The sequence below is a fragment of the Manis javanica genome, chromosome 2 (assembly GCF_040802235.1).
Source record: "Manis javanica isolate MJ-LG chromosome 2, MJ_LKY, whole genome shotgun sequence".
In the NCBI taxonomy this organism is placed as follows: domain Eukaryota; kingdom Metazoa; phylum Chordata; class Mammalia; order Pholidota; family Manidae; genus Manis; species Manis javanica.
The window spans coordinates 139,826,675-139,853,303 of record NC_133157.1 but is presented as its reverse complement, the minus strand read 5'-3'; the positions used below and the strand labels follow the sequence as shown (position 1 = coordinate 139,853,303).

The 26,629-nt window shown below is 38.8% G+C and overlaps 1 protein-coding gene across 1 annotated transcript; it reads left to right on the top strand.

Annotated features, from left to right (window-relative positions):
* The first annotated feature begins 257 nt into the window (after positions 1–257).
* Positions 258–26,551, top strand: LOC140845640 (ankyrin repeat domain-containing protein 26-like). The gene is made up of 5 exons (XM_073220296.1): positions 258–387; positions 7,471–7,539; positions 22,378–22,446; positions 25,065–25,129; positions 25,814–26,551. Exons 1-5 carry the CDS (start codon positions 258–260, stop codon positions 26,549–26,551), a joined length of 1,071 nt encoding a protein of 356 aa, XP_073076397.1.
* The last annotated feature ends 78 nt before the right edge of the window (positions 26,552–26,629 follow it).

Below are 26,629 nucleotides of genomic sequence, written 5' to 3'. Positions count from 1 at the left end.
GAACTTCACTGGTGTGCAGCAGTACTGCTGAGACAGGCTCTTAAAGACTCCTGCTGGAAGTACAGGAGTCAGAAAAGCCATGCCTCGTTGAGAAACACAGCTTATTTTACATACTGTTACACTAACATGGCCTGTTACCAGCTTCATACCTCATTAAGTCAAACCTGAATGAGAGAGGCCAGGTGCTGTCACATCTGCTAAGTGGGGCCATAATAGTTTGAAAGCAGTCGTAGACAAGACATAAGTGAATAATAAGCATGACTGCTCCCAGACGACTGTTTCGAAGCCAGATGGCAGACTGGATTTGGCCTGTGGGCCACAGCTTGATGACCCTTCATATAGAGGACACAGTGAAGGAAAACACAGAAGATGACACAGCCAAAGGAAGTTTTTGTTTCTTTGGACTCATATCAGCCCATCTTGAGGTGTTCACCCAATGGTACTGAAATGAACACAGTCCGGGTGCTCAATTTATTCAACTTCCAATGTTGGCCATTTGTGACAGAGAGAGAGAGAGAGGGAGAGAGGTCTTTGATTATTAAAAATGCGAAAAGTAATTATACCCTGATAAATATTGGTAGACTTTTAAAACAGTAATTCTGAAATGTTGTGGTCTTAGGATTCCTCTGTATTATTAAAAATTGCTGAGAATTCCTAGGAAGTTTTAGTTAAATGGGTTGTATCTATTGATAGTCATGACATTAGAAGTTAAAACTGAAACATTCTAAATACAAATGTACATGATCATACATCGCATTAACTATTAGAGCTCTGATGTTATCACATACCATATCTCTGGAACATTACACTGTATGCTTGTAAAGAGAATGAGAATGGAAATGGCAAGTAACATTGAGCTTTATAGCAAAAATACTTGGACCTCTTGGACCCCATGAGCAGATGGATCTTGGGACTCCAGGGACTCCCAGGTGATGTTTCACAACCACCACTTTAAGCCAGGCGGGGCTCATGGATGAAACTTTTAGCAGTCCTTGTGATGGAAGGGCTTCAAAGTTTCCATCCAAATTTCGGGGTTTTTTTTGCTCACTTGCTTAAAATTTAGAGTTTAAATCTGATGATTTTGTCTTAAAGAAAATAATTTTGTTATATATTCATTTCCTAACTCATGGCACTCTATACTCTGGAGTCAACTTGCCCTCTTTTAACTTGGAAACAGGCCACTCAAGGCTGTCTTTTCTCACATAACTGACTGTGCTTATTCCAGGTTTAACAAGTGAATTCTGAAGATCCTGGTGCATACTGTAATTAAAGTGATGCCACTCACTGACAACTTTTATGAAACCTATGTCTTTACAGCACCCAATAACCAGTATGCACGCTTAAACGTAAAATAAGTGGTTACCCATAAATTTCATTAATAATAAAATTCATACCTTGAAGAATCTTAATTCCTCATTAAGCTCTACAGAATATAGAATAGGTAATAGAGATTGATGAGCAAGTCAAAGTAAGTGATAGTAGAAAATATAAAAGTAGAAAAAATGAGGGACCGTGGTTAATTAGGCTTCCCTACGTGGATAGCAGTACAGGGCATGTAAAATGGGAATTAGGAGAAAGAGTAATTTCTTCTAGGCTAGTATTGAGAATATACCTAAGAGTGTATAGCAGGATTGTGTTTAGAGTTTAGAGACTGTTCGGGAAACTAGGTAGATAGCCAAAGACCAAACTTAGTCTCCTAGTTTTATTTTTTATAGCCCTGAATTCACAAGTATTAGTTACAGCTACATTAAGTGTAACTAAAAGAGCACCTTCCAAAGCCAAAAATTAAAACACTCCTTGTATTTTCTATGACTTTATGTAATTTAGAGTTGGCTCGACCAGGAGTAATGGAAAATATTGGGATTGACTACACAGTGCCGCCTCTGATATGTACACAGTCTATCAACTTGTCTTACACTTTTTTTCTTATCATTAATCTACAATTACATGAAGAACATTATGTTTACTAGGCGCCCCCCTTCACCAAGACACCCCTCCCCATACCCCATTACAGTCAGTCCACCAGCATAGTAAGATGCTATAGAATCACTACTTGTCTTCACTGTGTTGCACAGCCGTCCGCATGCCCGCCCTACATTATACATGCTAATCGTAAGGCCCCCTTTCTTTATCCCCACACTTATCCCTCCCTTCCCACACATCCTTCCTAATCCCTTTCCCTTTGGTAACTGTTAGTCCATTCTTGGGTTCTGTGATTCTGCTGCTGTTTTGTTCCTTCAGTTTTTCTTTGTTCTTATACTCCACATATGAGTGAAATCATTTGATACTTGTCTTTCTCCACCTGGCTTATTTCACTGGGAATAATATGCTCTAGTTCCATCCATGTTATTCTAAATGGTAGGAGTTGTTTTCTTCTTATGGCTGAATAATATTCCATTGTGTACCACGTCTTCCTTATCCATTCATCTACTGATGGACAGTTAGGTTGTTTCCATTTCTTGGCTATTCTAAATAGTGCTGCGATAAACACAGGGGTGCATCTGTCTTTTTCAAACTGGTCTACTGCATTCTTAGGGTAAATTCCTAGAAGTGGAATTCCTGGGTCAAGTGGTATGTCTATTTTGAGCTTTTTGAGGAACCTCCATACTGCTTTCCACAATGGTTGTACTAATTTACATTTCCACCAGCAGTGTAGGAGGGTTCATCTTTCTCCACAACCTTGCCAACATTTGTTGTTGTTTGTCTTTTGGATGGTGACGATCCTTACTGGTGTGAGGTGATATCTCATTGTGGTTTTAATTCGCATTTCTCTGATGACTAGCGATGTGGAGCATCTTTTCATGTTTCTGTTGGCCATCTGAATTTCTTTGGAGAACTGTCTATTCAGCTCCTCTGACCATTTGTTAATTGAATTATTTGCCTTTTGTTTGTTGAGGTGCATGAGCTCTTTATGTATTTTGGATGTCAACCCTTTATCGGAACTGTCATTTATGAATATATTTTCCCATACTGTAGGGTACCTTTTTGTTCTATTGATGGTGTCCTTTGCTGTACAGAAGCTTTTCAGCTTGATATAGTCCCACTTATTCATTTTTACTTTTGTTTCCCTTCCCTGGGGAGATATGTCCATGAAGATGTTGCTCATGTTTACGTCCAAGAGATTTTTGCCAATGTTTTTTCTAGGAGTTTTATGATTTCATGACTTACATTCAGGTCTTTGATCCATTTCTAATTTACTTGTGTGTATGGGGTTAGACAGTGACCAGTTTCATTCTCTTACATCTAGTTGTCCAGTTTTGCCAGCACCATCTTTTGAAGAGAATGCCATTTCCCCATTGTATGTCCATGGCTCCTTTATCATATATTAATTGACCATATAAGTTTGGGTTAATGTCTGGAGTCTCTATTCTGTTCCACTGGTCTGTGGCTCTGTTCTTGTGCCAGTACCAAATTATGTTGATTACTGTGGCTTTGTAGTAGAGCTTGAAGTTGGGGAGTGAGATGCCCCCCCAATTCATTCTTCCTTCTCAGGATTCCTTTGGCTATTCGGGGTCTTTGGGTATTCCATATGAATTTTTGAACTATTTGGTCCAGTTCGTTGAAGTATGCTTTTGGTAATTTGATAGGGATTGCATCAAATCTGTATATTGCTTTGTGCAGGATGGCCATTTTGATGATATTAATTCTTCCTAGCCAAGAGCATGGGATGAGTTTCAATTTGTTAGTGTCCCCTTTAATTTCTCTTAAGAGTGTCTTGTAGTTTTCAAGGTATAGGTCTTTCACTTACTTGGTTAGGTTTATTCCTAGGTATTTTATTTTTTTTGATGCAATTGTAAATGGAAATGTTTTCCTGATTTCTCTTTCTATTAGTTCATTGTTACTGTATAGGAAAGCTACAGATTTCTGTGTGTTAATTTTGCAGTGGAGTCATTAGGGTTTTTTATGTACAGTATCATGTTATCTGCAAATAGTGACAGCTTAAGTTCTTCTTTACCAATTTGGATTGGTTGTATTTCGTTGTTTTGTCTAATTGCCGTGGCTGGAACCTCCACTGCTATGTTGAATAACAGTGGGGAGAGTGGGCATCCCTTTCTTGTTCCCGATCTCAGAGGAAAAGCTTTCAGCTTCTCGCTGTTCAGTATGATGTTGGCTGTGGGCTTATCATATATGGCCTTTATTGTGTTGAGGTACTTGCCCTCTATACCCATTTTGCTGAGAGTTTTTATCATAAATGGATGTCGAATTATGTCGAATGCTTTTACAGTACCTATGGAGATGATCGTGTGGTTTTTGTCTTTCTTTTTATTTATGTGGTGGATAATGTTGATGGATTTTCAGATGTTGTACCATCCTTGCATCTCTGGGATGAATCCCACTTAGTCATGGTGTATGATCCTTTTGATGTATTTTTCAATTCGGTTTGCAAATATTTTGTTGAGTATTTTTGCATCTGTGCTCATCAGGGATATTGGTCTGTAATTTTTTTTTTTTTTGGTGGGGTCTTTGGCTTCATAGAATGAGTTTGGAAGTATTCACTCCTCTTCTATTTTCTGGAAAACTTTAAGGAGAATGGGTATTATGTCTTCTCTGTATGTCTGATAAAATTCTGAGGTAAATCCATCTGGGCTGGGGGTTTTGTTCCTGGGTAGTTTTTTGATTAACACTTCAATTAAATTGCTGGTAATTGGTTTGTTTAGATTTGGTGTTTCTTCCTTGGTCACTCTTGGAAGGTTGTGTATCTCTAGGAAATTGTCCATTTCTCCTAGGTTTTCCAGCTTATTAGCGCATACATTTTCATAGTATGCTCTAATAATTCTTTGTATTTCTGTGGGCTCCGTCGTGAGTTTTCCTTTCTCGTTTCTGATTCTGTTGATGTGTGTTGATTCTCTTTTTCTCTTAATAAGTCTGGCTAGAGGTGTATCTATTTTGTTTATTTTCTCAAAGAACCAGCTCTTGGTTTCATTGACTTTTGCTATTGTTTTATTCTTCTCAATTTTATTTATTTCTTCTCTGATCTTTAGTATGTCCCTCCTTCTGCTAACTTTAAGTCTCATCTCTTCCTCTTTTTCCAATTTTGATAATTGTGTCCTTAGACTATTCATTTGGGATTGTTCTTCCTTCTTTAAATATGCCTAGGTTGCTATATAATTTCCTCTTAAAACTGCTTTCCCACAGAAGTTGGGGCTTTGTGTTGTTGTCAATTCTTCCCATATATTTCTTGATCTGTATTTTGATTTGGTCATTGATCCACTGATTATTTAGGAGCTTGTTGTTTAGCCTCCATGTGTTTATGAGCTGTTTTGCTTTCTTTGTACAATTTATTTCTAGTTTTATACCTTTGGGTCTGAGTAGTTGGTTGGTAGAATTTCAATCATTTTTAATTTACTGAGGCTCTTTTTGTGGCCTAGTATATGGTCTATTTTGGAGAATGTTCCATGTGCACTTGAGAAGAATGTGTATCCTGTCCTTTTTGGGTGTTGAGTTCTATAGATGTCTATTCAGTCCATCTTTTCTAGTGTGTTGTTCAATGCCTCTGTGTCCATACTTAATTTCTCTCTGGTAGATCTGTCCTTGGGACTCAGTGGTGTGTTGAAGTCTCTTAAAATAAATGCATTGCATTCTATTTCCTCCTTTAATTCTATATTTGTTTCGCATATGTTGGTGCTCCTGTATTGGTTGCATATATATTTATAATGGTTATGTCCTCTTGTTGGAATGACCCATTTATCATTATATAATGTCCTTCTTTATCTCTTGTGACTTTCCGTGTTTTGAAGTCTATTTTTTCTGATACTAGTACTGCAACACCTACTTTTTTCTCTGTGTTGTTTGCATGAAATATCTTTTTCCATCCCTTGAGTTTTAGTCTGTGCATGTGTTTGGGTTTGAGGTGAGTCTCTTGTAAGCAACATGTAGATGGGTCTTGCTTTTTTATCCATTCTATTACTCTGTGTCTTTTGATTGGTGCATTCATTCCATTTGCATGTATGGTGATTATTGAAAGATATGTACTTACTGCTATTGCAGGCTTTAGGTTCGTGGTTACCAAGGGTTCATGGTTACGTTCTTTACTATCTTACTGTCTAACTTCACTCACTTATTGAGCTATTATAAACACAGTCTAATGATTCTTTATTTCTCTCCCTTCTTATTCCTCCTCCTCCATTCTTTGTACGTTAGGTGGTTTATTTGTGTGCTCTTTTTTGTTTCATTTGACTGCTTTTGGGGGTAGTTGATTTCATTTTTTGCCTTTAGTTAATATTTGATAGTTCTGCTTTCTTAGCTCTGATTTTATTTTCTCTGGTGACATCTGTTTAGCCTTAGGAGTGCTTCCTTCTAGAGCAGTCCCTCTAAAATACCCTTTAGAGGTGGTTTGTGTGAGGCAAATTCCCTAAACTTTTGCTTGTTTGGGAATTTTTTAATCCCACCTTCATATTTAAATGAAAATCTTGCTGGATACAGTACCCTTGGTTCAAAGCCCTTCTGTCTCATTGCATTAAATATGTTGTGCCATTCTCTTCTGGACTGTAAGGTTTCTGTTGAGAAGTCTGATGTTAACCTAATGGTTTTTCCTTTGTAGGTGACCTTTTTCCTCTCTCTAGCTGCTTTTAAAACTCTGTCCTTGTCCTTCATCTTTGCCATTTTATTTATTATGTGTCTTGCTGTTGTCCTCCTTGGGTGCCTTCTGTTGGAAGTTCTGGGTACTTCTGTGCTCTGAATGATTATTTCCTCCCCCAGTTTGGGTAAGTTATCAGCAATTATTTCTTCAAATACACTTTCTATCCATTTTTCTCTCTTCTTCTGGTATCCGAATAATGTGGATATTGTTCCTTTTGGATTGGTTACACAGCTCTCTTAATATTGTTTCATTCCTGGAGATCATTTTATCTCTCTCTGCATCAGCTTCTATGCATTCCTGTTCTCTGGTTTGTATTCCATCAATGGCCTCTTGCATCTTTTCCATTCTGCTAATAAATCCTTCCAGAGATTGTTTCATTTGTGTTATCTCCTTCCAGACATCATCCCTTAGCTCCTGCATGTTTCTCTGCAGCTCCATTAGCACGGTTATAAACTTTATTTTAAATTCTTTTTCAGAGAGATTAGTTAGGTCTATCTCCCCAGATTCCTTCTCAGGGGAGGATGTCTGGGTTGGACTTACCTGTGTCAAATTCTTCTGCCTTTTCATGGCGATAGAGGTAGTTGTGGGGAACTGGCACATGTGGTGGCTGCGAGAACATCCCTTCTTGCTGGTAGGTGGCCTTTGTCTCCTGGGAGAATGGCAACCACTAGTGGCTTGTGCTGGACAACTGTGCGAAGACGGGGTTAGTTAATTAGGCTTACCTACGTGAATGGCAGTACAGGGCATTTAAGCGGTGAGGGAGCAGTGTGTCTCAGTGGGGAGGGGAGGACGTGGGAGTGCTTCTCTGATAAACACGTTGCATAAGTTAGCCATATTTGTATCACTACTTACAGACTAACACATGGAAATCTTGTTTTCCAATTTCTCAGGTTCGGTCTCGCCTGGTATCACTGTCAGTGATGTGTCCAATCAGACACCTGGAGATCTGAAAACTGAAGGTAAGTGTGCATTTGTGTCACTGTCAATGAACAAAAATCAGTCAGCATCCACAGAATTTGGACAGATGACCTACAGAGATAAAGGAAAGATTAATATTGGAGCTGTGTTTCTGTTAGAGGATTATAAACTCTGACCTTTGTGAATCACAGCTTCCAGAGGACAGAGAGAGCACAGAAGTTAAGAAAAAAGCACAGGGAATTCAACCCCTGATCACCTCTGCATGGCTTCATGTAGTTTTGATTTTTCAAAAGTCATTTCGTGACAAAATCTTTGTGGTTACTCTTTCTATGCAACCTACATGCAAACATAATACCTTTTAGCAATGATTGGCATTCTGTCTCTCCCAAAACAATATATAAATAACAGAATTAGGAGAAAGAGTAATTTCTTCTAGGCTAGTATTGAGAATATACTTAAGAGTGTGTAACAGGATTGAGTTTAGAGTTTAGGGACTGTTTGGGAAACTAGGTAGATAGCTAAAGGTTGCCTACTCAGACCAAACGTAGTCTCCTAGCTTTATTTTTATAGCCCTGAATTCACAAGTAATAGTTACAGCTACATTAAGTGTAACTAAAAGAGCACCTTCCAAAGCCAAAAATTAAAATATTCCTTGTATTTTCTATCACTTTATGTAATTTAGAGTTAGCTTTCCCAGGAGTAATGGGAATTATTGGGAATTTACTACACAGTGCTGCCACCGATATGTACACATAGTCTGTCAACTTGTCTTACAATTTTTTAATGAATAAATAATTCACAAGGAGTGTTGGTTATTTTGAGGATTGTATCATTTAAAACTAAAATACAGAAAACCAATTTTAATACTGCTAGGATAACAGCCTGTTATTAACCATATGTAATATGTCTGCTGATTAACCACATGTAATGTGTATTCTAACTTTATGCACCAGTTAATTCAGTGCCCTTTATAAGTCATAGGCTCAGGTATCCACTAAAATGTTATATAATATTTTTCACACCCTTTAGTTTTATCTTCTTTTTCTTTTTACCTTTAGAATTAGCAATGTAGTTCACAAAAGATTTTCAGTTATATCCTAGAGTAGTGATGACATTGAGCGGTCAGCCCAGTTATTTACCTGTACAACTGACTTGTTTGCTCTGTTTCCTCACAAGTTGGGCAGACCCAAAGAGCAGGACATTTAAAACAAAACAGCTACAGAAGTTCCTGCTGCATGGGAAGATGTGAGATAGAAATACTACAGATTTAAATATAAGCAACTTAGACCAGTTCATGTGGACCATTGCTCTTCTTAGCTAATACCTTTTACAAAGTAATGAGCAGAGTTAGTTTTCTAGGGACCTTAATTTTATGATGAGCCCTGGTAATTTTGCATCCTAAATATATTTCCAGAATCTTCTCAGTTCAGGCCTGTATCATCTCTATTTTACATTACTGCTTTATAATATGTCTGCTTCCATTTATTTGCTTGCTCTCCCACCCATATTCATCCTTCCCCTCAGTACTTAGAGTGACCTATCGCAGCTATAAATAACAACCATGAAGCACCCTAAAACACATTTATGTCCAGGCATCCAAAATTACATATAAGGAAGGCTTTGGTAATCTGACTCCTACCTAACTCCCTACCATCAGCCTTTTCTACTGCCCACCCTCTTCTCTGGCATTCTGAACTGCTGGGCATGCCAGCCTAACCAATCCGTGTATTTCAGTCAGATAGTCACCCCATCATGTGCTGCTCTGCCTGTCTTGCAGTGGTCCTGCATGCCCTCCACATTCCTGCCCACTACCGATTTGGTTCTGGCTAACCTCACTGTTTAAGTCAGCACAGGCATTGTCTCTAAAAACCCGTTCCTGATTCCTGTTGTCCGCGGTCTTCTTTAAACCTTTAAGTATTTAGCTGGAACTCAATAAATAACAATTGAGTAAAGTAAATAAAGACTATTTTTACAAAGATGATATAGGAGACTGTCGCCTAGTTTCAGAGCAAAAGGGGATAAACAGTTGATGATAATTCATAGCTCGTATGGTAAAGACATACAAGAAAAATCTTTAAAGAACTAAGGTAGGCCCAAAGAAAGAGACACCTAATCATCTGGGGAGGAAAGACAGTCATACTAAGGGAGTACTTTACATAGCAGTCTGAATCCTTTACCTTCCCCCCTCCACATGTGTCCCCTTTTTCTGTTATCATTGATATACACTCTTCTGAAGGTTTCACATGAAAAACAATGTGGTTACTACATTCACCCATATTATCAAGTTCCCCCCAATACCGCATTGAAGTCACTGTCCATCAGTGTAGTAAGATGCCACTGAGTTGCTAGTCTTCTCTGTGCTGTGCTGTTTCCCGTGACTCCACACACACAATATGTGCTAATCATAATACCCCTCAATCCCTTTCTCCCTCCCTCTCCACTCCTACCCACCCCTCCCCTTTGGTAACTACTAGTCCTTTCTTGGAGTCTGTGAGCCTGCTGCTGTTTTGTTCCTTCAGTTTTGCTTCATTGTTACACTCCACAAATGAGTGAAATCATTTGGAACTTGTCTTTCTCCACCTGGCTTATTTCACTGAGAATAATTCCCTCTGGCTCCATCCATGTTGTTGCAAATGGTTAGGATTTGTTCTCTTCTTATGGCTGAGAAGAAGCCGCATTGTGTATAAGTACCGCATCTTCTTTATCCATCCACCTACTGATGGACACTTATGTTGCTTCTGTATCTTGCCTATTGTAAACAGTGTTGCGAAAAACATAGGGGTGCATATGTCTTTTTGAATCCAAAAACCCATTTTCTTTGGGTAAATTCCTAGGAGTGGAATCCCTGGGTCAAATGATATTTCTATTTTTTGTTTTTTGAGGAACCTCCATATTGCATTCCACAATGGTTGAACAAATGTACATTTCCACCAGCAGTGTAGGAGGGTTGCCCTTTCTCCGCATCCTCCAGCATTTGTTGTTCCTTGTCTTTTCGATGTGGGCCATCCTAACTGGCATAAGGTGATATCTCATTGTGGTTTTAATTTGCACTTCCCTGATAATTAGCTGTGTGTAGCATCTTTTCATGTGCCTATTGGCCATCTCAGTTTCTTCTTTGGAGAAGGGTCTGTTCAGATCCTCTGCCCATTTTTTAATCAGGTTATTTAAGTAATTTGAAAGGGAAGCACTGGCTGTCTTTTCTTAAGATAATCTTTTTGGTAAGATAGTTGCTTCACAAAAATTCTTTAAGGGCTATCATTGTACCCCTCAATCATAATACCCCTCAATCCCTTTCTCCCTCCCTCTCCACTCCTACCCACCCCTCCCCTTTGGTAACTACTAGTCCTTTCTTGGAGTCTGTGAGCCTGCTGCTGTTTTGTTCCTTCAGTTTTGCTTCATTGTTACACTCCACAAATGAGTGAAATCATTTGGAACTTGTCTTTCTCCACCTGGGAGGGGTAATATGAAATGAGAAATGAGGGAGTTCATTCTCTAAATACTAAAATTCTGATTTTTAGCAAATGTTACACTGATTTTGAAATATAAAAATTTTTGATATCTAAAAATTCAGTGGCAATTAAATTTCTTTCTTCCTTTTCAGTAGCCATATTTCATATTGAGACCTTATTATACATTATACATTATCTCTTAGAAGTGTTTTTTATATACCTTCTCACATGAGCGGATCAAGAAATTTAAAGATGGCTAAACTAGAGGATGCAAGAAATGTAGGCATATCAGTAGGCCACACGGGTATTTTTAAAAAAAGAGAGTATTTTTTAAACTATTACACTACAACCTGTATATCCAACTGATCAATTCATGACACTCTCTCTGATGAGAAAGACATCCAATCCCTGAATTTCCATCACAACTCTGTACTTCCTGAATTTCAGAACAAATGGAAGAAATTTACAAATACTTGGATCATAACCCTACAAATGATTCAGCTGTATTGCATTGAAGACACATCATTGCATTCTACCATCAGCTTTTCACATTTATCCCCTCAGGGTCATGATTTGTTCCTCTGACTAATGATCCCTTTTACTTCCATCAGTCAGCATGTTCACTTTCACGTATGTGCATTTTTCTGTGTTAGTTATACTCATGTGAAACATAGTTTTACTTTTGAAATCTTAACTGCATGTTTTGTTAAACCTATATAGTCCTATGTTTTTCTTCAGCATTTACACTGGATTCATATTTCTATCTTATTGCTGTCCTAAACACTCAAATAGCACAAAGCACCAAATCCTAATGTAATAATTTTCATAGCCAAGCATGATGATTCAGCTTAGCACTATATCTGCCATGAATATATAGTTGGCTTTCTTGTTAATGTATCATTTATTACATATCCCTTTTGCTTTTTAGGTTCTCATGAAAAATATCACATTGAGGTAAAATTTACATATTTTTATCTTGATTTAATAACCACAGATTGTATGAAATGTAAGTTATTTATTATTCACCTTGTTTCAAAACCCATTCAGCCTGCCACGGAAGTAAAAGACTCTGTCGGCCATAAAAGAGTAGCAGAGAAGGCAACACAAACATCCAGAGCAGGTAAAGTTTGTAATACATGTTTAACTCTGAAAAGAAGTACACTAAAATATTTGAAATGCTCACAGTGTTCTTATTCCTCATTGTTTCTTTTTTTTAAAGTTTAATTGAAGGGCTGTACGTAAATATGGCAGATGTTATTGTTGGTATCCGTGTTTCAAAAAAAAGGCTTATAACCATTTGAAAAGGAAATTTTTTTTTTTAAGAGGGCATCTCTCATATTTATTGATCAAATAGTTGTTAACAACAATAAAATTCTGTATAGGGGGGTCAATGCTCAATGCACAATCATTAATCCATCTCAAGCCTGATTCTCATCAGTCTCCAATCTTCTGAAGCATAACGAACAAGTTTTTATATGGTGAACGAATTCTTACATAGTGAATAAATTCTTACATGGTGAACAGTACAAGGGCATTCATCACAGAAACTTTCGGTTTTGATCACGCATTATGAACTATAAACAATCAGGTCAAATATGAATATTTGTTTGATTTTTATACTTGATTTATATGTGGATCCCACATTTCTCCCTTTATTATTATTATTATTATTATTATTATTATTTTTAATAAAATGCTGAAGTGGTAGGTAGATGCAAGATAAAGGTAGAAAACATAGTTTAGTGCTGTAAGAGGGCAAATGTAGATGATCAGGTCTGTGCCTATGGACTAAGTATTAATCCAAGCTAGACAAGGGCAGCAAAACATCCACGGATGCAGAAGATTTCTCTCAAAACAGGGGGGGGGGGTGAGGTTCTGAGCCTCACCTCTGTTGATCCCCAATTTCTCACCTGATGGCACCCCTGCGACTGTGCCTGTCTTAGGTTGTTCCTCCCTTGAGGAATCTTACCCGTCTCTGGCTAACCAGTCATCTTCCGGGGCCATACAGGGAAATGTAAAGTTGGTAAGTGAGAGAGAAGCCATATTGTTTGAAAAGGTTAGCTTTTTACTTCTTTGCAGATTTATGCCCTGTGGCTTCTATGCCCAGCACTTGTCTCGAGGTATCTTTACCACCTGGAGGAATTATGATACTCGGTAAATTCGATATGAGGCACGAATTCTATTTAAGGGTTGTAATTAGGAAGGAAGAAGAATAGCTATAGAGGTAGCATATGGAAGAAAACATGGGAGGATTGATTCTTTGACATATCTTCTTGTAGAGTACCTTAAGCATGTATAGGTTTTAAACTACTAACTAACTTGCGCTCACATATTAACATAATAGGAATACGGTGACATAAACAAAGCACATCTATAATTACCATCCATCTCCAGTGAAGCCAAGAAAACCATTTTGGCACCCTAGGCATTTGTGAAAATTTATCTATGATATGATGGATATTGTCCAACTGTACTTGAACCATCAGACAAATTAAAGCAGCCCATTTCTGGGATCTGTTCACATCCCATATGTTCTTTTAACCATAGATAGTCTATAGTCATGAGATTTTGGAGTGCTACAACTTGCACCCCTCCCAACTCCTGGTTGAGTTCCAACAGTACAGATCCGGTCAAATTCGTTGTCTCACTGTATGCACATGCCAGCCTAGACATCTCCCTCCTCATTCCAATGGCAAGTCCAGGAAACGGTGGGGTGGACGCAGCCACAACCGCAGCATCGCCCGGATCCCTGTGGAAGCTTTTTGATGATCATCCCCCGGCACAAGTCCTCCAGAGAGTGCTGATGCCGAAAGCTCCTCCTCATATCGTATCTTAGTTCATTTCCTGGGTAGCCAAGCTAGGCCTAGATCTTCTGCATACAAACAGACCCTTTGCCCACACTTTGACATGCCCTCTATACCACTGTGTACAAATCATTGGAGGTCAGCACACAGGAACTGCTTATTTTTTTTTTAATTAAGAGAAAGGAATATTATCAGAAAAGAGTACCTCCATAGCTGATCATCTGACACCCTTTAAGTGATCAACATTAAGGATATTTGAAGCATGCGTTGATCTTTGATTTACCAATAGTTTTATCCTATCAAGGAGTAATCCCCCTTTTCTTTCTTTCTTTTTTTTTAATTTTTTTAAATTTTTTTTAAATCTTTAATCTACAATTACATGAAGAATACTATGTTTACTATGCTCTCCCCTATATCAGGTCCCCCCTAAAAACCACATTACGGTTACTGTCCATCAGCTTAGCAAAATGTTGTAGAATCACTACTTGTCCTCTCTGTGTTGTACAGCCCACCCTCCCCTTTCTCCCTACCCCCCCATGCATGCTAATCTTAATACCCCCTTTCTTCTTCCACCCCTTATCCCTCCCTGCCCACCCATCCTCCCCAGTTCCTTTCCCTTTGGTACCTGTTAGTCCATTTTTCGGTTCTGTAATTCCGCTGCTGTTTTCTTCCTTCAGTTTTTCCGTTGTTCTTATACTCCTCAGATGAGTGAAATCATTTGGTATTTCTCTTTCTCCGCTTGGCTTATTTCACTGAGCATAATACTCTCCAGCTCCATCCATGTTGCTGCAAATGGTTGGATTTTTCCACTTCTTATGGCTGAGTAGTAGTCCATTGTGTATATGTACCACATCTTCTTTATCCATTCATCTACCGATGGACATTTAGGTTGCTTCCAATTCTTGGCTATTGTAAATAGTGCTGCGGTAAACATAGGGGTGCATCGGTCTTTCTCAGACTTAATTGCTGCATTCTTAGGATAAATTCCTAGGAGTGGAATTCCTGGGTCAAATGGTAGGTCCGTTTTGAGCATTTTAATGAACCTCCATACTGCTTTCCACAATGGTTAGACTAATTTATATTCCCACCAGCAGTGTAGGAGGGTTCCCCTTTCTCCACAGCCTCGCCAACATTTGTTGTTGTTTGTCTTTTGGATGGCAGCTATCCTTACTGGAGTGAGGTGATACCTCATTGTAGTTTTAATTTGCATTTCTCTGATAATTAGCGATGTGGAGCATCTTTTCATGTGTCTGTTGGCCATCAGTATTTCTTTTTTAGAGAACTGTCTGTTCAGTTCCTCTGCCCATTTTTTAATTGGGTTATTTGTTTTTTCTTTGTTGAGGCGTGTGAGCTCTTTATATATTCTGGACGTCAAGCCTTTATCGGATCTGTCATTTTCAAATATATTCTCCCATACTGTAGGGTTCCTTTTTGTTCTATTGATGGTGTCCTACGCTATACAGAAGCTTTTCAGCTTAATGTAGTCCCACTTGCTCATTTTTGCTGTTGTTTCCCTTGCCCGGGGAGATATGTTCAAGAAGAGGTCACTCATGTTTATGTCTAAGAGGTTTTTGCCTATGTTTTTTTCCAAGAGTTTAATGGTTTCATGACTTACATTCAGGTCTTTGATCCATTTTGAGTTGACCTTTGTATATGGGGTTAGACAATGGTCCAGTTTCATTCTCCTACATGTAGCTGTCCATTTTTGCCAGCACCATCTATTGAAGAGACTGTCATTTTGCCATTGTATGTCCATGGCTCCCTTATCAAATATTAATTGACCATATATGTTTGGGTTAATTTCTGGAGTCTCTAATCGGTTCCACTGGACTGTGGCTCTGTTCTTGTGCCAGTACCAAATTGTCTTGATTACTATGGCTCTGTAGTAGAGCTTGAAGTTGGGGAGTTAGAGCCCCCCCACTTTATTCTTCATTTTCAGGATTGCTTTGGCTATTCGGGGTCTTTGGTGTTTCCATATGAATTTTTGAATTATTTGTTCCAATTCATTGAAAAATGTTGCTGGTAATTTTGGAGGGATTGCATCAAATCTGTATATTGCTTTGGGCAGGATGGCCATTTTGACGATATTAATTCTTCCTAGCCATGAGCATAGGTTGAGGTTCCATTTATTAGTGTCCCCTTTAATTTCTCTTAAGAGTGACTTGTAGTTTTCAGAGTATAAGTCTTTCACTTTGGTTAGGTTTATTCCTAGGTATTTTATTCTTTTTGATGCAATGGTGAATGGAATTGTTTTCCTGATTTCTCTTTCTATTGGTTCATTGCTAGTGTATAGGAAAGCTACAGATTTCTGTGTGTTAATTTTGTATCCTGCAACTTTGCTGTATTCCGATATCAGTTCTAGTAGTTTTGGAGTGGAGTCGTTAGGGTTTTTTATGTACAGTATCATATCATCTGCAAATAGTGACATTTTAACTTCTTCTTTACCAATCTGGATTCCTTGTATTTCTTTGTTTTGTCTGATTGCCGTGGCTAGGACCTCCAGTACTATGTTAAATAACAGTGGGGAGAGTGGGCATCCCTGTCTGGTTTCCGATCTCAGAGGAAATGCTTTCAGCTTCTCGCTGTTCAGTATAATGCTGGCTGTGGGTTTATCATATATGGCCTTTATTATGTTGAGGTACTTGCCCTCTATTCCCATTTTGCTGAGAGTTTTTATCATGAATGGATGTTGAATTTTGTCAAATGCTTTTTCAGCATCTATGGAGATGATCATGTGGTTTTTGTCTGTCTTTTTGTTGATGTGGTGGATGATGTTGGTGCATTTTCGAATGTTGTACCATCCTTGCATCCCTGGGATGAATCCCACTTGGTCATGGTGTATGATCCTTTTGATATACTGTTGAATTCTGTTTGCTAATATTTTATTGAGTATTTTTGCATCTACATTCATCAGGGATATTGGTCTGTAATTTTCTTTTTTGGTGGGGTCTTTGCCTGGTTTTGGTATTAGGGTGATGTTGGCTTCATAGAATGAGTTTGGGAGTACTCCCTCCTTTTCTATTTTTTGGAACACTTTAAGGAGAATGGGTATTATGTCTTCTCTGTGTGTCTGATAAAATTCCGAGGTAAATCCGTCCGGCCCCGGGGTTTTGTTCTTGGGTAGTTTTTTGATTACCGTTTCAATTTCTTTGCTCGTTATTGGTTTGTTTAACTTTTGTGTTTCTTCCTTGGTCAGTCTTGGGAGGTTGTATTTTTCTAGGAAGTTGTCCATTTATTCTAGGTTTTCCAGCTTGTTGGCATATAGGTTTTCATAGTAGTCTTTAATAATTCTTTGTATTTCTGTGGAGTCTGTCGTGATTTTTCCATTCTCATTTCTGATTATGTTGATTTGTGTTGATTTTCTTTTTCTCTTAATAAGTTTGGCTGGAGGCTTACCTATTTTGTTTATTTTCTCAATGAACCAGCTCTTGGTTTCGTTGATTTTTGCTATTGTTTTATTCTTCTCAATTTTGTTTATTTCTTCTCTGATCTTTATTATGTCCCTCCTTCTGCTGACTTTAGGCCTCATTTGTTCTTCTTTTTCCAGTTTCGATCATTGTGATGTTAGACTATTCATTTGGGATTGTTCTTCCTTCTTCAAGTGTGCCTGGATCGCTATATACTTTCCCCTTAAGACTGCTTTGGCTGTGTCCCACAGAAGTTGGAGCTTTGTGTTGTTGTTGTCATTTGTTTCTATATAATCCTTGATCTCTATTTTGATTTGTTCATTGATCCATTGATTATTTTGTAGCATGTTAAGCCTCCATGTGTTTGTGAGCCTTTTTGTTTTCTTTGTAGAATTTATTTCTACTTTTATACCTTTGTGGTCTGAAAAATTGGTTGGTAGAATTTCAATATTGTGGAATTTACTGAGGCTCTTTTTGTGAGCTAGTATGTGGTCTATTCTGGAGAAGGTTCAATGTGCACTTGAGAAGAATGTATATCCTGTTGCTTTTGGATGTAGAGTTCTATAGATGTCTATTAGGTCCACCTGTTCTAGTGTGTTGTTCAGTGCCTGTGTGTCCTTACTTATTTTCTGCCCGGTGGATCTATCCTTTGGGTTGACTGATGTGTTGAAGTCTCCTAAAATGAATGCATTGCAGTCTATTTCCCTCTTTAGTTCTGTTAGTATTTGCTTCACATATGCTGGTGCTCCTGTATTGGGTGCATATATATTTAGAATGGTTATATCCTCTTGTTGGACTGAGCCCTTGATCATTATGTAGTGTCCTTCTTTATCTCTTGTTACTTTCTTTGTTTTGAAGTCTACTTTGTCTGATATTAGTACTGCAACCCCTGCTTTCTTCTCACTGTTGTTTGCCTGAAATATGTTTTTCCATCCCTTGACTTTTCATCTGTGCTTGTCTTTGGGTTTAAGGTGAGTTTCTTGTAAGCAGCATATAGATGTGTCTTGCTTTTTTATCCATTCTATTACTCTGTGTCTTTTGATTGGTGCATTAAGTCCATTTACATTTATGATGACTATTGAGAGATATGTACTTATTGCCATTGCAGGCTTTAGATTTGTGGTTACCAAAGGTTCAAGGTTAGCTTCTTTAGTATCTTACTGCCTAACTTAGCTCACTTATTGAGCTGTTATATACACTGTCTGGAGATTCTTTTCTTCTCTCCCTTCTTATTCCTCCTCCTCCATTCTTCATATGTTGTGTGTTTTGTTCTGTGCTCTTTTTAGGAGTGCTCCCATCTAGAGCAGTCCCTGTAGGATGCCTTGTAGAGGTGGTTTGTGGGAAGCAAATTCCCTCAGCTTTTGCTTGTCTGGGAATTGTTTAATCCCGCCTTCATATTTAAATGATAGTCGTGCTGGATACAGTATCCTTAGTTCAAGGCCCTTCTGTTTCATTGCATTAAATAAATCATGCCATTCTCTTCTGGCCTGTAGGGTTTCTGTTGAGAAGTCTGATGTTGGCCTGATGGGTTTTCCTCTATAGGTGACCTTTTTCTCTCTAGCTACCTTTAAAACTCTTTCCTTGTCCTTGATCCTTGCCATTTTAATTATTATGTGTCTTGGTGTTGTCCTCCTTGGATCCTTTCTGTTGGGGGTTCTGTGTAATTCCGTGGTCTGTTCGATTATTTCCTCTCCCAGTTTGGGGAAGTTTTCAGCAACTATTTCTTCAAAGAGACTTTCTATCCCTTTTCCTCTTTCTTCTTCTTCTGGTACCCATATAATACGAATATTATTCCTTTTGGATTGGTCACATAGTTCTCTTGGTGTTGTTTCATTCCTGGAGATCCTTTTATCTCTCTCTTTGTCAGCTTCTATACGTTCCTGTTCTCTGGTTTCTATTCCTTCAATGGCCTCTTGCATCTTATCCATTCTGCTTATAAATCCTACCAGGGCTTGTTTCACTTCTGTGATCTCCTTCCTGACATCTGTGATCTCCCTCTGGACTTCATCCCATTGCTCTTGCATTTTTCTCTGCATCTCATCCCATTGCTCTTGCATTTTTCTCTGCATCTCTGTCAGCATGTTCATAATTTTTATTTTGAATTCTTTTTCAGGAGGACTGGTTAGGTCTGTCTCCTCAGGTGTTGTCTCTGTGATCTTTGTCTGCCTGTAGTTTTGCCTTTTCATGGTGATAGAGAGAGTTTGCAGAGCTGGTACGAGTGACTGCTGGAAGAGCTTCCCTTCTTGTTGGTTTGTGGCCTTCCTCTCCTGGGTTAATAGCGACCTCTAGTGGCTTATGCTTGGCAGCTGTGCGCAGACAGGGCTTCTGCTACCTGACCGTTTGCTATGGAGTTTATTCCGCTGTTGCTGTGGGCGTGGCCTGGCTGGGGCTGCTCCTCCAAAATGGTGGAGCCCCGTTGGAGGGGGAGCGGCCGGGAGGCTATTTATCTCCGTAAGGGGCCTCTGTGCTCCCTGTTGCCCAGGGGGTTAGAGTGCCCAGAGATCCCCAGATTCCCTGCCTCTGGTCTAAGTGTCCTGTCCTGCCCCTTTAAGACTTCCAAAAAGCACTCTCCAAACCAAAACAAAAACAGCAACAACGAAAGAGGAAAAAGAAAAGAGAAAAAAAAAAAAGGAAAAAAACGCACGATTTACTTTGTCCTCAGGCGCCAGTCCCAGGCACCCGCTCACCGGTCCTGCTGCCCTGCCTCGCTAGCACCGGGGTCCCTGCAAGGCCTCCAAAAACCACTCAAAGCGAAAAGCGCGTGACCCTGTCCGTCCCCAGGCGCTGGTCCCAGGCACCTGCTCACCAGCCCTGCTGCCCTGCCTCCCTAGCACCGGGGTCCCCATCCCTGCAGGGCCTCCAAAAACCACTCACCAAAAAAAAAGTGAAAAGCGCGCGACCCTCTCCGTCCCCAGGCGCTGGTCCCAGGCACCCACTCACCGGCCATGCCACCCTGCCTCACTGGCACAGGGATCCCCATCCCTGCAGGGCCTCCAAAAACCACTCGCCAAAAAGAAAGCAAAAAGCGCGCGACCCTCTCCATCCCCAGGCGCTGGTCCCAGGCACCCGCTCACCGGCCATGCCACCCTGCCTCACTGGCACTGGGATCCCTGTACCACTAAGGGTTCCAAAAAGCACTCCCCAAAAAGAAAAAAAAGGGAGAAACGCGCGATTTTCTTTGTCCTCAGGCGCCGGCGCCTGGCCCCCACCCACCAGTCCCGCCACACTGCCTACCTAGTATTGGGAAAAATGCGCGATTTACTTCGTCCCCAGGTGCCAGTCTCAGTCACCCGCCCACCGGTCCCGCCACCCTGCCTCCCTGGCATCCGGGTCCCCATCCCTTTAAGGCTTCCAAAAAGCACTCGCCAAAAAAAAATAAAGGGAAAAACGCACGATATTCTTTGTCCTCAGGCGCCGGTCCCAGACACCTGCTCACCAGTCCTGCTGCCCTGCCTCCCTAGCACTGGGGTCCCTGTCCCTTTAAGGCTTACAAAAAGCACTTGCCAAAAATAAAAACCTCTCCGGTTTCTTTCCACCCACCGGTATCCGGGGGGAGGGGCTCTCGGGTCCCGCTGGGCCGGGGCTTTGTATCTTACCCCCTTCGCAAGGCGCTGGGTCTTGCAGGTGTGGATGTGGTCTGGATGTTGTCCTGTGTCCTCTGGTCTCTATTTTAGGAAGAGTTTTCTTTGTTATATTTTCATACATCTATGTGTTTTTGGGAGGAGATTTCCACTGCTTTACTTACGCCGCCATCCTGGCTGCGCCTCTAAAATAAAACCTTTAATTCAGAAGTTTCTACTTTTATGTTTTGATACCCTGACATTCCCAGTTTAAAATCCCTGTATATCTTAGGGAATTCCCAGAGGTTAATTATTAGACTCTGAGAGTTTTCCAGTGTTTTAGAAAGCTTATTTGAATTCTATGCTTCATGTACCTAGAGTAAAACTTCTTTCTTACATCTCAATTGTTTTTATCACATCTTAACACTAATGATATTAAGCCACCCAGACATTCCAATTAGCAGTATGTGTGTGTGTGTGAGAGAGAGAGAAGTCTTTGATTATTAAAAATGGACAGTGTAATTATACCCTAATAAATATTTGGTAGATTTTTAAAACAGTAATTCTGAAATGTTTTGGTCTTAGGACTCCTCTGCATTATTAAAAATTACTGAGAATTCCTAGGAACTTTTAGTTAAATGGGTTGTATCTATTGATAGTAACAACATTAGAAGTTAAAACTGAAAATGTTTAAATACAAATGTACATGATCATACATCACATTAGCCATTAGAGCTCTGATGTTTCACATACCATACCATTTCTCTGGAGCATTACACTGTGTGCTTGTAAAGAGAATGAGAATGGAAATGGCCAGTAACATTGAACTTTATAGCAAACATACTTGGACCTCTTGGACCCCATGAGCAGATGGATCTTGGGACTCCAGGGACTCCCAGGTGATGCTTCACAACCACCACTTTAAGCCAGGCTGGGCCTATGGATGAAACTTTTAGCAGTCCTTGTGATGGAAGGGCTTCAAAGTTTCCATCCAAATTTCTTTTTCTTTGCTCACTTGTTTAGAAAAGTTTAAATTTGATGATTTTGTCTTAAAAAGAAAGTGTTGTTATTCATTTCCTATCTCATGGCACTCTGGCCTCGACTAGCCCTCTTTTAACATGGAAACAGGTCACTCAAGGCTCTTTTCTCACATAAATTAACTGTTTTTACCTAGGTTAACAAATGAATTCTGAAAATACTGGTGCATACTGTATGTAATTAAAGTGATGCCATTCACTGAAGCTTTTTTGAAATCTATGTCTCAGGAGCACCCAGTACCTTTTATGCATGTTTAAAATAAGTGGTTACCCATAAATTTCATTAATACGAACAAAATTCATACCTTGAAGAGTCTTAATTCCTGATAAACAAAGCTCTACAGAATATAGAATAGGTAATAGAGATTGATGAGCAAGTCAAAGTGATAGTAGAAAACATAAAAGTAGAAAAAAAGACGCACCGTGGTTAATTAGGCTTGCCTTCGTGAATGGCAATACAGAGCATATAAAATGCCCATGTAAGCGGTGAGGGAGCAGTGTGTCTCAGTGGGGAGGGGAGGATGTGGGAGAGCTTCTCTGATAAACACGTTGCATAAGTTAGCCAAATTTGTATCATTACTTACAGACTAACACGTGGAAACCTTGTTTTCTGATTTTTCAGGTTCGAACTCTCCTGGTATCACGGTCAGTGATGTGTCCAGTCAAACACCTCGGGATCTGAAAACTGAAGGTAAGTGTCCATTTGTGTCACTGTCAAGGAACAAAAATCAGTCAGCAACCACAGAATTTGGACAGATGACTCACAGAGATAAAGGAAAGATTAATATTGGAGCTGTGTTTCTGTTAGAGGATTATAAACTCTGACCTTTGTGAATCACAGCTTCCAGAAGACAGAGAAAGCACAGAAGGTAAGAAAAAAAGCACAGGGAATTCAACCCCTGATCACCTCTGCATGGCTTCGTGTAGTTTTGATTTTTCAAAAATCATTTTGTGACAAAATCTTTGTGGCAAACTACAAGCAAACAGAATATCTTTTAGCAAAAATTGGCATTCTTTCTCTCCCAAAACAACATATAAATAACAGAGAATTAGGAGAAAGAGTAATTTCTTCTAGGCTAGTATTGAGCATATACTTAAGAGTGTGTAACAGGATTGAGTTTAGAGTTTAGGGACTGTTTGGGAAACTAGGTAGATAGGTAAAGATTGCCTACTCAGACCAAACGTAGTCTCCTAGCTTTATTTTTATAGCCCTGAATTCACAAGTATTAGTTACAGCTACATTAAGTGTAACTAAAAGAGCACCTTCCAAAGCCAAAAATTAAAATATTCCTTGTATTTTCTATGACTTTATGTAATTTAGAGTTGGCTTTCCCAGAAGTAATGGGAATTATTGGGAATTTACTACACAGTGCCGTGCCGCCTCCGATATGTACACATAGTCTGTCAACTTGTCTTACAATTTTTTAATGAATAAATAATTCACAAGGAGTGTTGGTTATTTTGAGGAATGAATCATTTAAAACTAAAATACAGAAAACCAATTTTAATACTGCTAGGATAACAGCCTGTTATTAACCATATGTAATGTGTCTGCTGATTAACCACATGTAATGTGTATTCTAACGTTATGCACCAGTTAATTCAGTGCTCTTTATCAGTCATAGGCTCAGGTATGTACTAAAATATTATATAATATTCTTCCTACCCCTATAGTTTTATCTTCTTTTTCTTTTTACCTTTAGAATTAACAGTGTAGTTTAGAAAAGATTTTTAGTTATATCTGAGAGTAGTGATGACATTGAGCTGTCAGCCCAGTTATTTACCTGTACAACTGACTCGTTTGCTCTATTTCCTCGCAAGTTGGGCAGACCCAAAAAGCAGGACATTTAAAACAAAACACCTACACAAGTTCCTGCTGCATTGGAAGATGTGAGATAGAAATACTACAGATTTAAATATAAGCAACTTAGACCAGTTCATGTGGACCATTGCTCTTCTTAGCTAATACCTTTTACAAAGTAATGAGCAGAGTTAGTTTTCCAGGGACCTTAATTTTATGATTAGCCCTGGTAATTTTGTATCCTAAATATATTTCCAGAATCTTCTCAGTTCAGGCCTGTATCATCTTTATTTTACATTACTGCTTTATAATATGTCTGCTTCCATTTATTCACTTGCTCTCCACCCATATTCATCCCTCCCCTCAGTTCTTAGAGTGACCTATCTCAGCTACAAGTAACAACCTTGAAGCACCCTAAAACACATTTACGTCCAGGCATCCAAAATTACATATAAGGAAGGCTTTGGTAATCTGAGTCCTACCTAACTCCCTACCATCAGCCTTTTCTACTGCCCACCCTCTTCTCTGGCATTCTGAACTGCTGGGCATGCCAGCCTAACCAATCCCTGTATTTCAGTCAGATAGTCACTCCATTATGTGCTGCTCTGCCTGTCTTGCAGTGGTCCTGCATGCTCTCCGCATTTCTGCCCTCTACCCATTTGGTTCTGGCTAACCTCACTGTTTAAGTCAGCACAGGCATTGTCTCTAAAAACCCGTTCCTGATTCCTGTTGTCCGCAGTCTTCTTTAAACCTTTAAGTATTTAGCTAGAACTCAGTAAATAACAATTGAGTAAAGTAACTAATGACTATTTATACAAAGGTGATTTACAAGACTGTCCCCTATAGTTTCGGAGCAAAGGGGACAAACACGTAGATGATAATTTATGGCTCTTATGGTAAAGACACACAAGAGAAATGTATAAAACACTAAGGTAGGCCCAAAGAAACACCTACTCATAGGGGGAAAGACAGCCATAGTAAGGGAGGGCTTTGTACAGCAGTCTGAATCTTGTAAGAGGAAGAGGAGTTTGTCAATAATAGTGCAGCCAAACATTTCAGGTAAAGGAGGGGTGGTGTATACCCCAATAAAGTCATAGAAAGTAATAATTTTGGTTCCTGAATAATGTAGCTGAAGCCTAGCATGTTGTTAAGATCGTACACTTTTGAGGTAGAAAATAGAGTATCTTGTGGCTTTATATGTTTCTTCTGCATTTTTAAATTTTGGTTTTTTTTCTGATTATTTTGTTTGATGTTAGATGGATGGATTTTTGAATGAGGCTTTTACATGTTTGTATGCATTTATCCTGGCAATTTCTCGTATTTCCCAAGTGTTTGTTGAAGTTGTACATAAGTTAGAAATATTTCCTAAATAAGTATTCAGATAAAGATTAAGCTTAATTTAAACTCTCAATTGATAAAATGTTATTTTCTCTTTTTTTAAGAGTATGGCTTTTATTGAACCATTCTGTTGTAGTTCAATTTAACTGAATATATCAATTTATCAGCAGAACAAGACGTCATAATGATGTCAAAGAAAGAACGGCCTGATGGAAGTGACTATAACCACCAACAGGTATATAAAAAATTTTAATTTCTGGTTTAATATTGTTGACTATTCTTTAATGTTGTAACATAGTTTAAATGAAATTACCTTTTCAACTAGTCCTTCAGAGTGAATAGATAACTTCATAGGGAGTCTAAAATTTTACTACTTGCAAAAATGAATGAGAAATGTCATAGAATACATCTATATATTCAGGTCTTCCTCATGCAAAAGTGTGAGGAAATGTGGATCAAACTAGGCAAATTCAGTAAAAAAAATAATTTAAAACTCATCACAAATGAGTTAAAGCAGAAGTTTGGTGATCTTTAGGAAAAAGAATTTTAGGAAATAAAATATGCCCAAATATATGCTGATCTAAGGCTCTTACTCTAGGGTAACTGAATTGGTTAGATTTCAGACTTTGAAGTCAATTTTTAAGTGTAGCTAGATTCATTATTATTCTATTTTATGCCTTCTGAGTCATAATTCTTCAGTTAAATTTTGAGTAAAGTTTGAGATTTGGATCCAACTTATTTTTTTTTCAGTTGGATATCCGTTAATCACAAAATTTTTCATTGTATAAACATTCAGGTTGTCCCCTATTTTCAGAGGAAATCATGATAAGTCTTTTAATTGAGTACTAGCTGAAAGTCTCCTTTTACTTAGATTTCTGATAGTCATGAACATCTATTGCTTAAAATCTACATGTTGCAGGATAAAATTGCCATGCTAAAACCAGAAACACAAGCAATGAAAAATCAGAAAGAAAAGAAATATCTTGAGGACACTGAAATTATAAAAGAAAAAGATGATCTTCAAAAGAAAACAGTGATTAAGGAAACATCTACAAAAGTAATGTTCCAGTATGGTGGACGGCTTGACTTCCTGACATCTGAGAATACAATGCTACATTCTAAGTTGCAGAATGAAAAAGCAAGCAAAGAAAGATTGGAGACAGAAGTTGTATCAGACAATTCTAGACTGTCTACTGCTACCCGTGATCATGAGCAAAGTCAGGCATCAGAAAGAGAACTAGGATTTGCTTTCCATAGTCTTAGAGCAAGAAAAGAGTGGTTTCTGTCTAGTCAGGAAGAAAACATGAGCATTCTTTCTCGACAGCTTTCTAAAGCTGAAGGTAAAGTCAGTAGCCTGGAAATTGAGCTGAGTCACACCAGAGATGCCCTTAGAGAAAAGACTTTGGACTTAGAAAGTGTGCAAACAGACCTAAGCCACATACCCTGTCAAAAGAAGAACAGTGAACACAAGTATGAGAACAAACAAGATAAACTGAATAAATACATCAGAAAGCAGGAGTTCTTAGAAAACAGATTATCTCAACTACAAAGTGAAAATGAGTTGCTCCGACAGCAACTGAATACTGCTCAGAACAAAGCTAAAAATGAACTCCAAACTGAAAGGGAAAAAATGTCTTACCCTAGAAGGAAGGAATAAAGAATTACTCGATGATTTTAATCGTCTCAAAGAAAGAATGAAACAAGGTGAAAATGAGAAAAGAGAACTAGAAGTAAG

Coding starts and splice junctions, on each gene's coding strand:
- LOC140845640 (XM_073220296.1), top strand. CDS start 258: ATGACTGCTCCCAGACGACTGTTTCGAAGCCAGATGGCAGACTGGATT. Junction 22,447..25,064: donor TCGGGATCTGAAAACTGAAG/GTAAGTGTCCAT, acceptor ATTTATCAGCAG/AACAAGACGTCATAATGATG. Junction 25,130..25,813: donor GTGACTATAACCACCAACAG/GTATATAAAAAA, acceptor TACATGTTGCAG/GATAAAATTGCCATGCTAAA.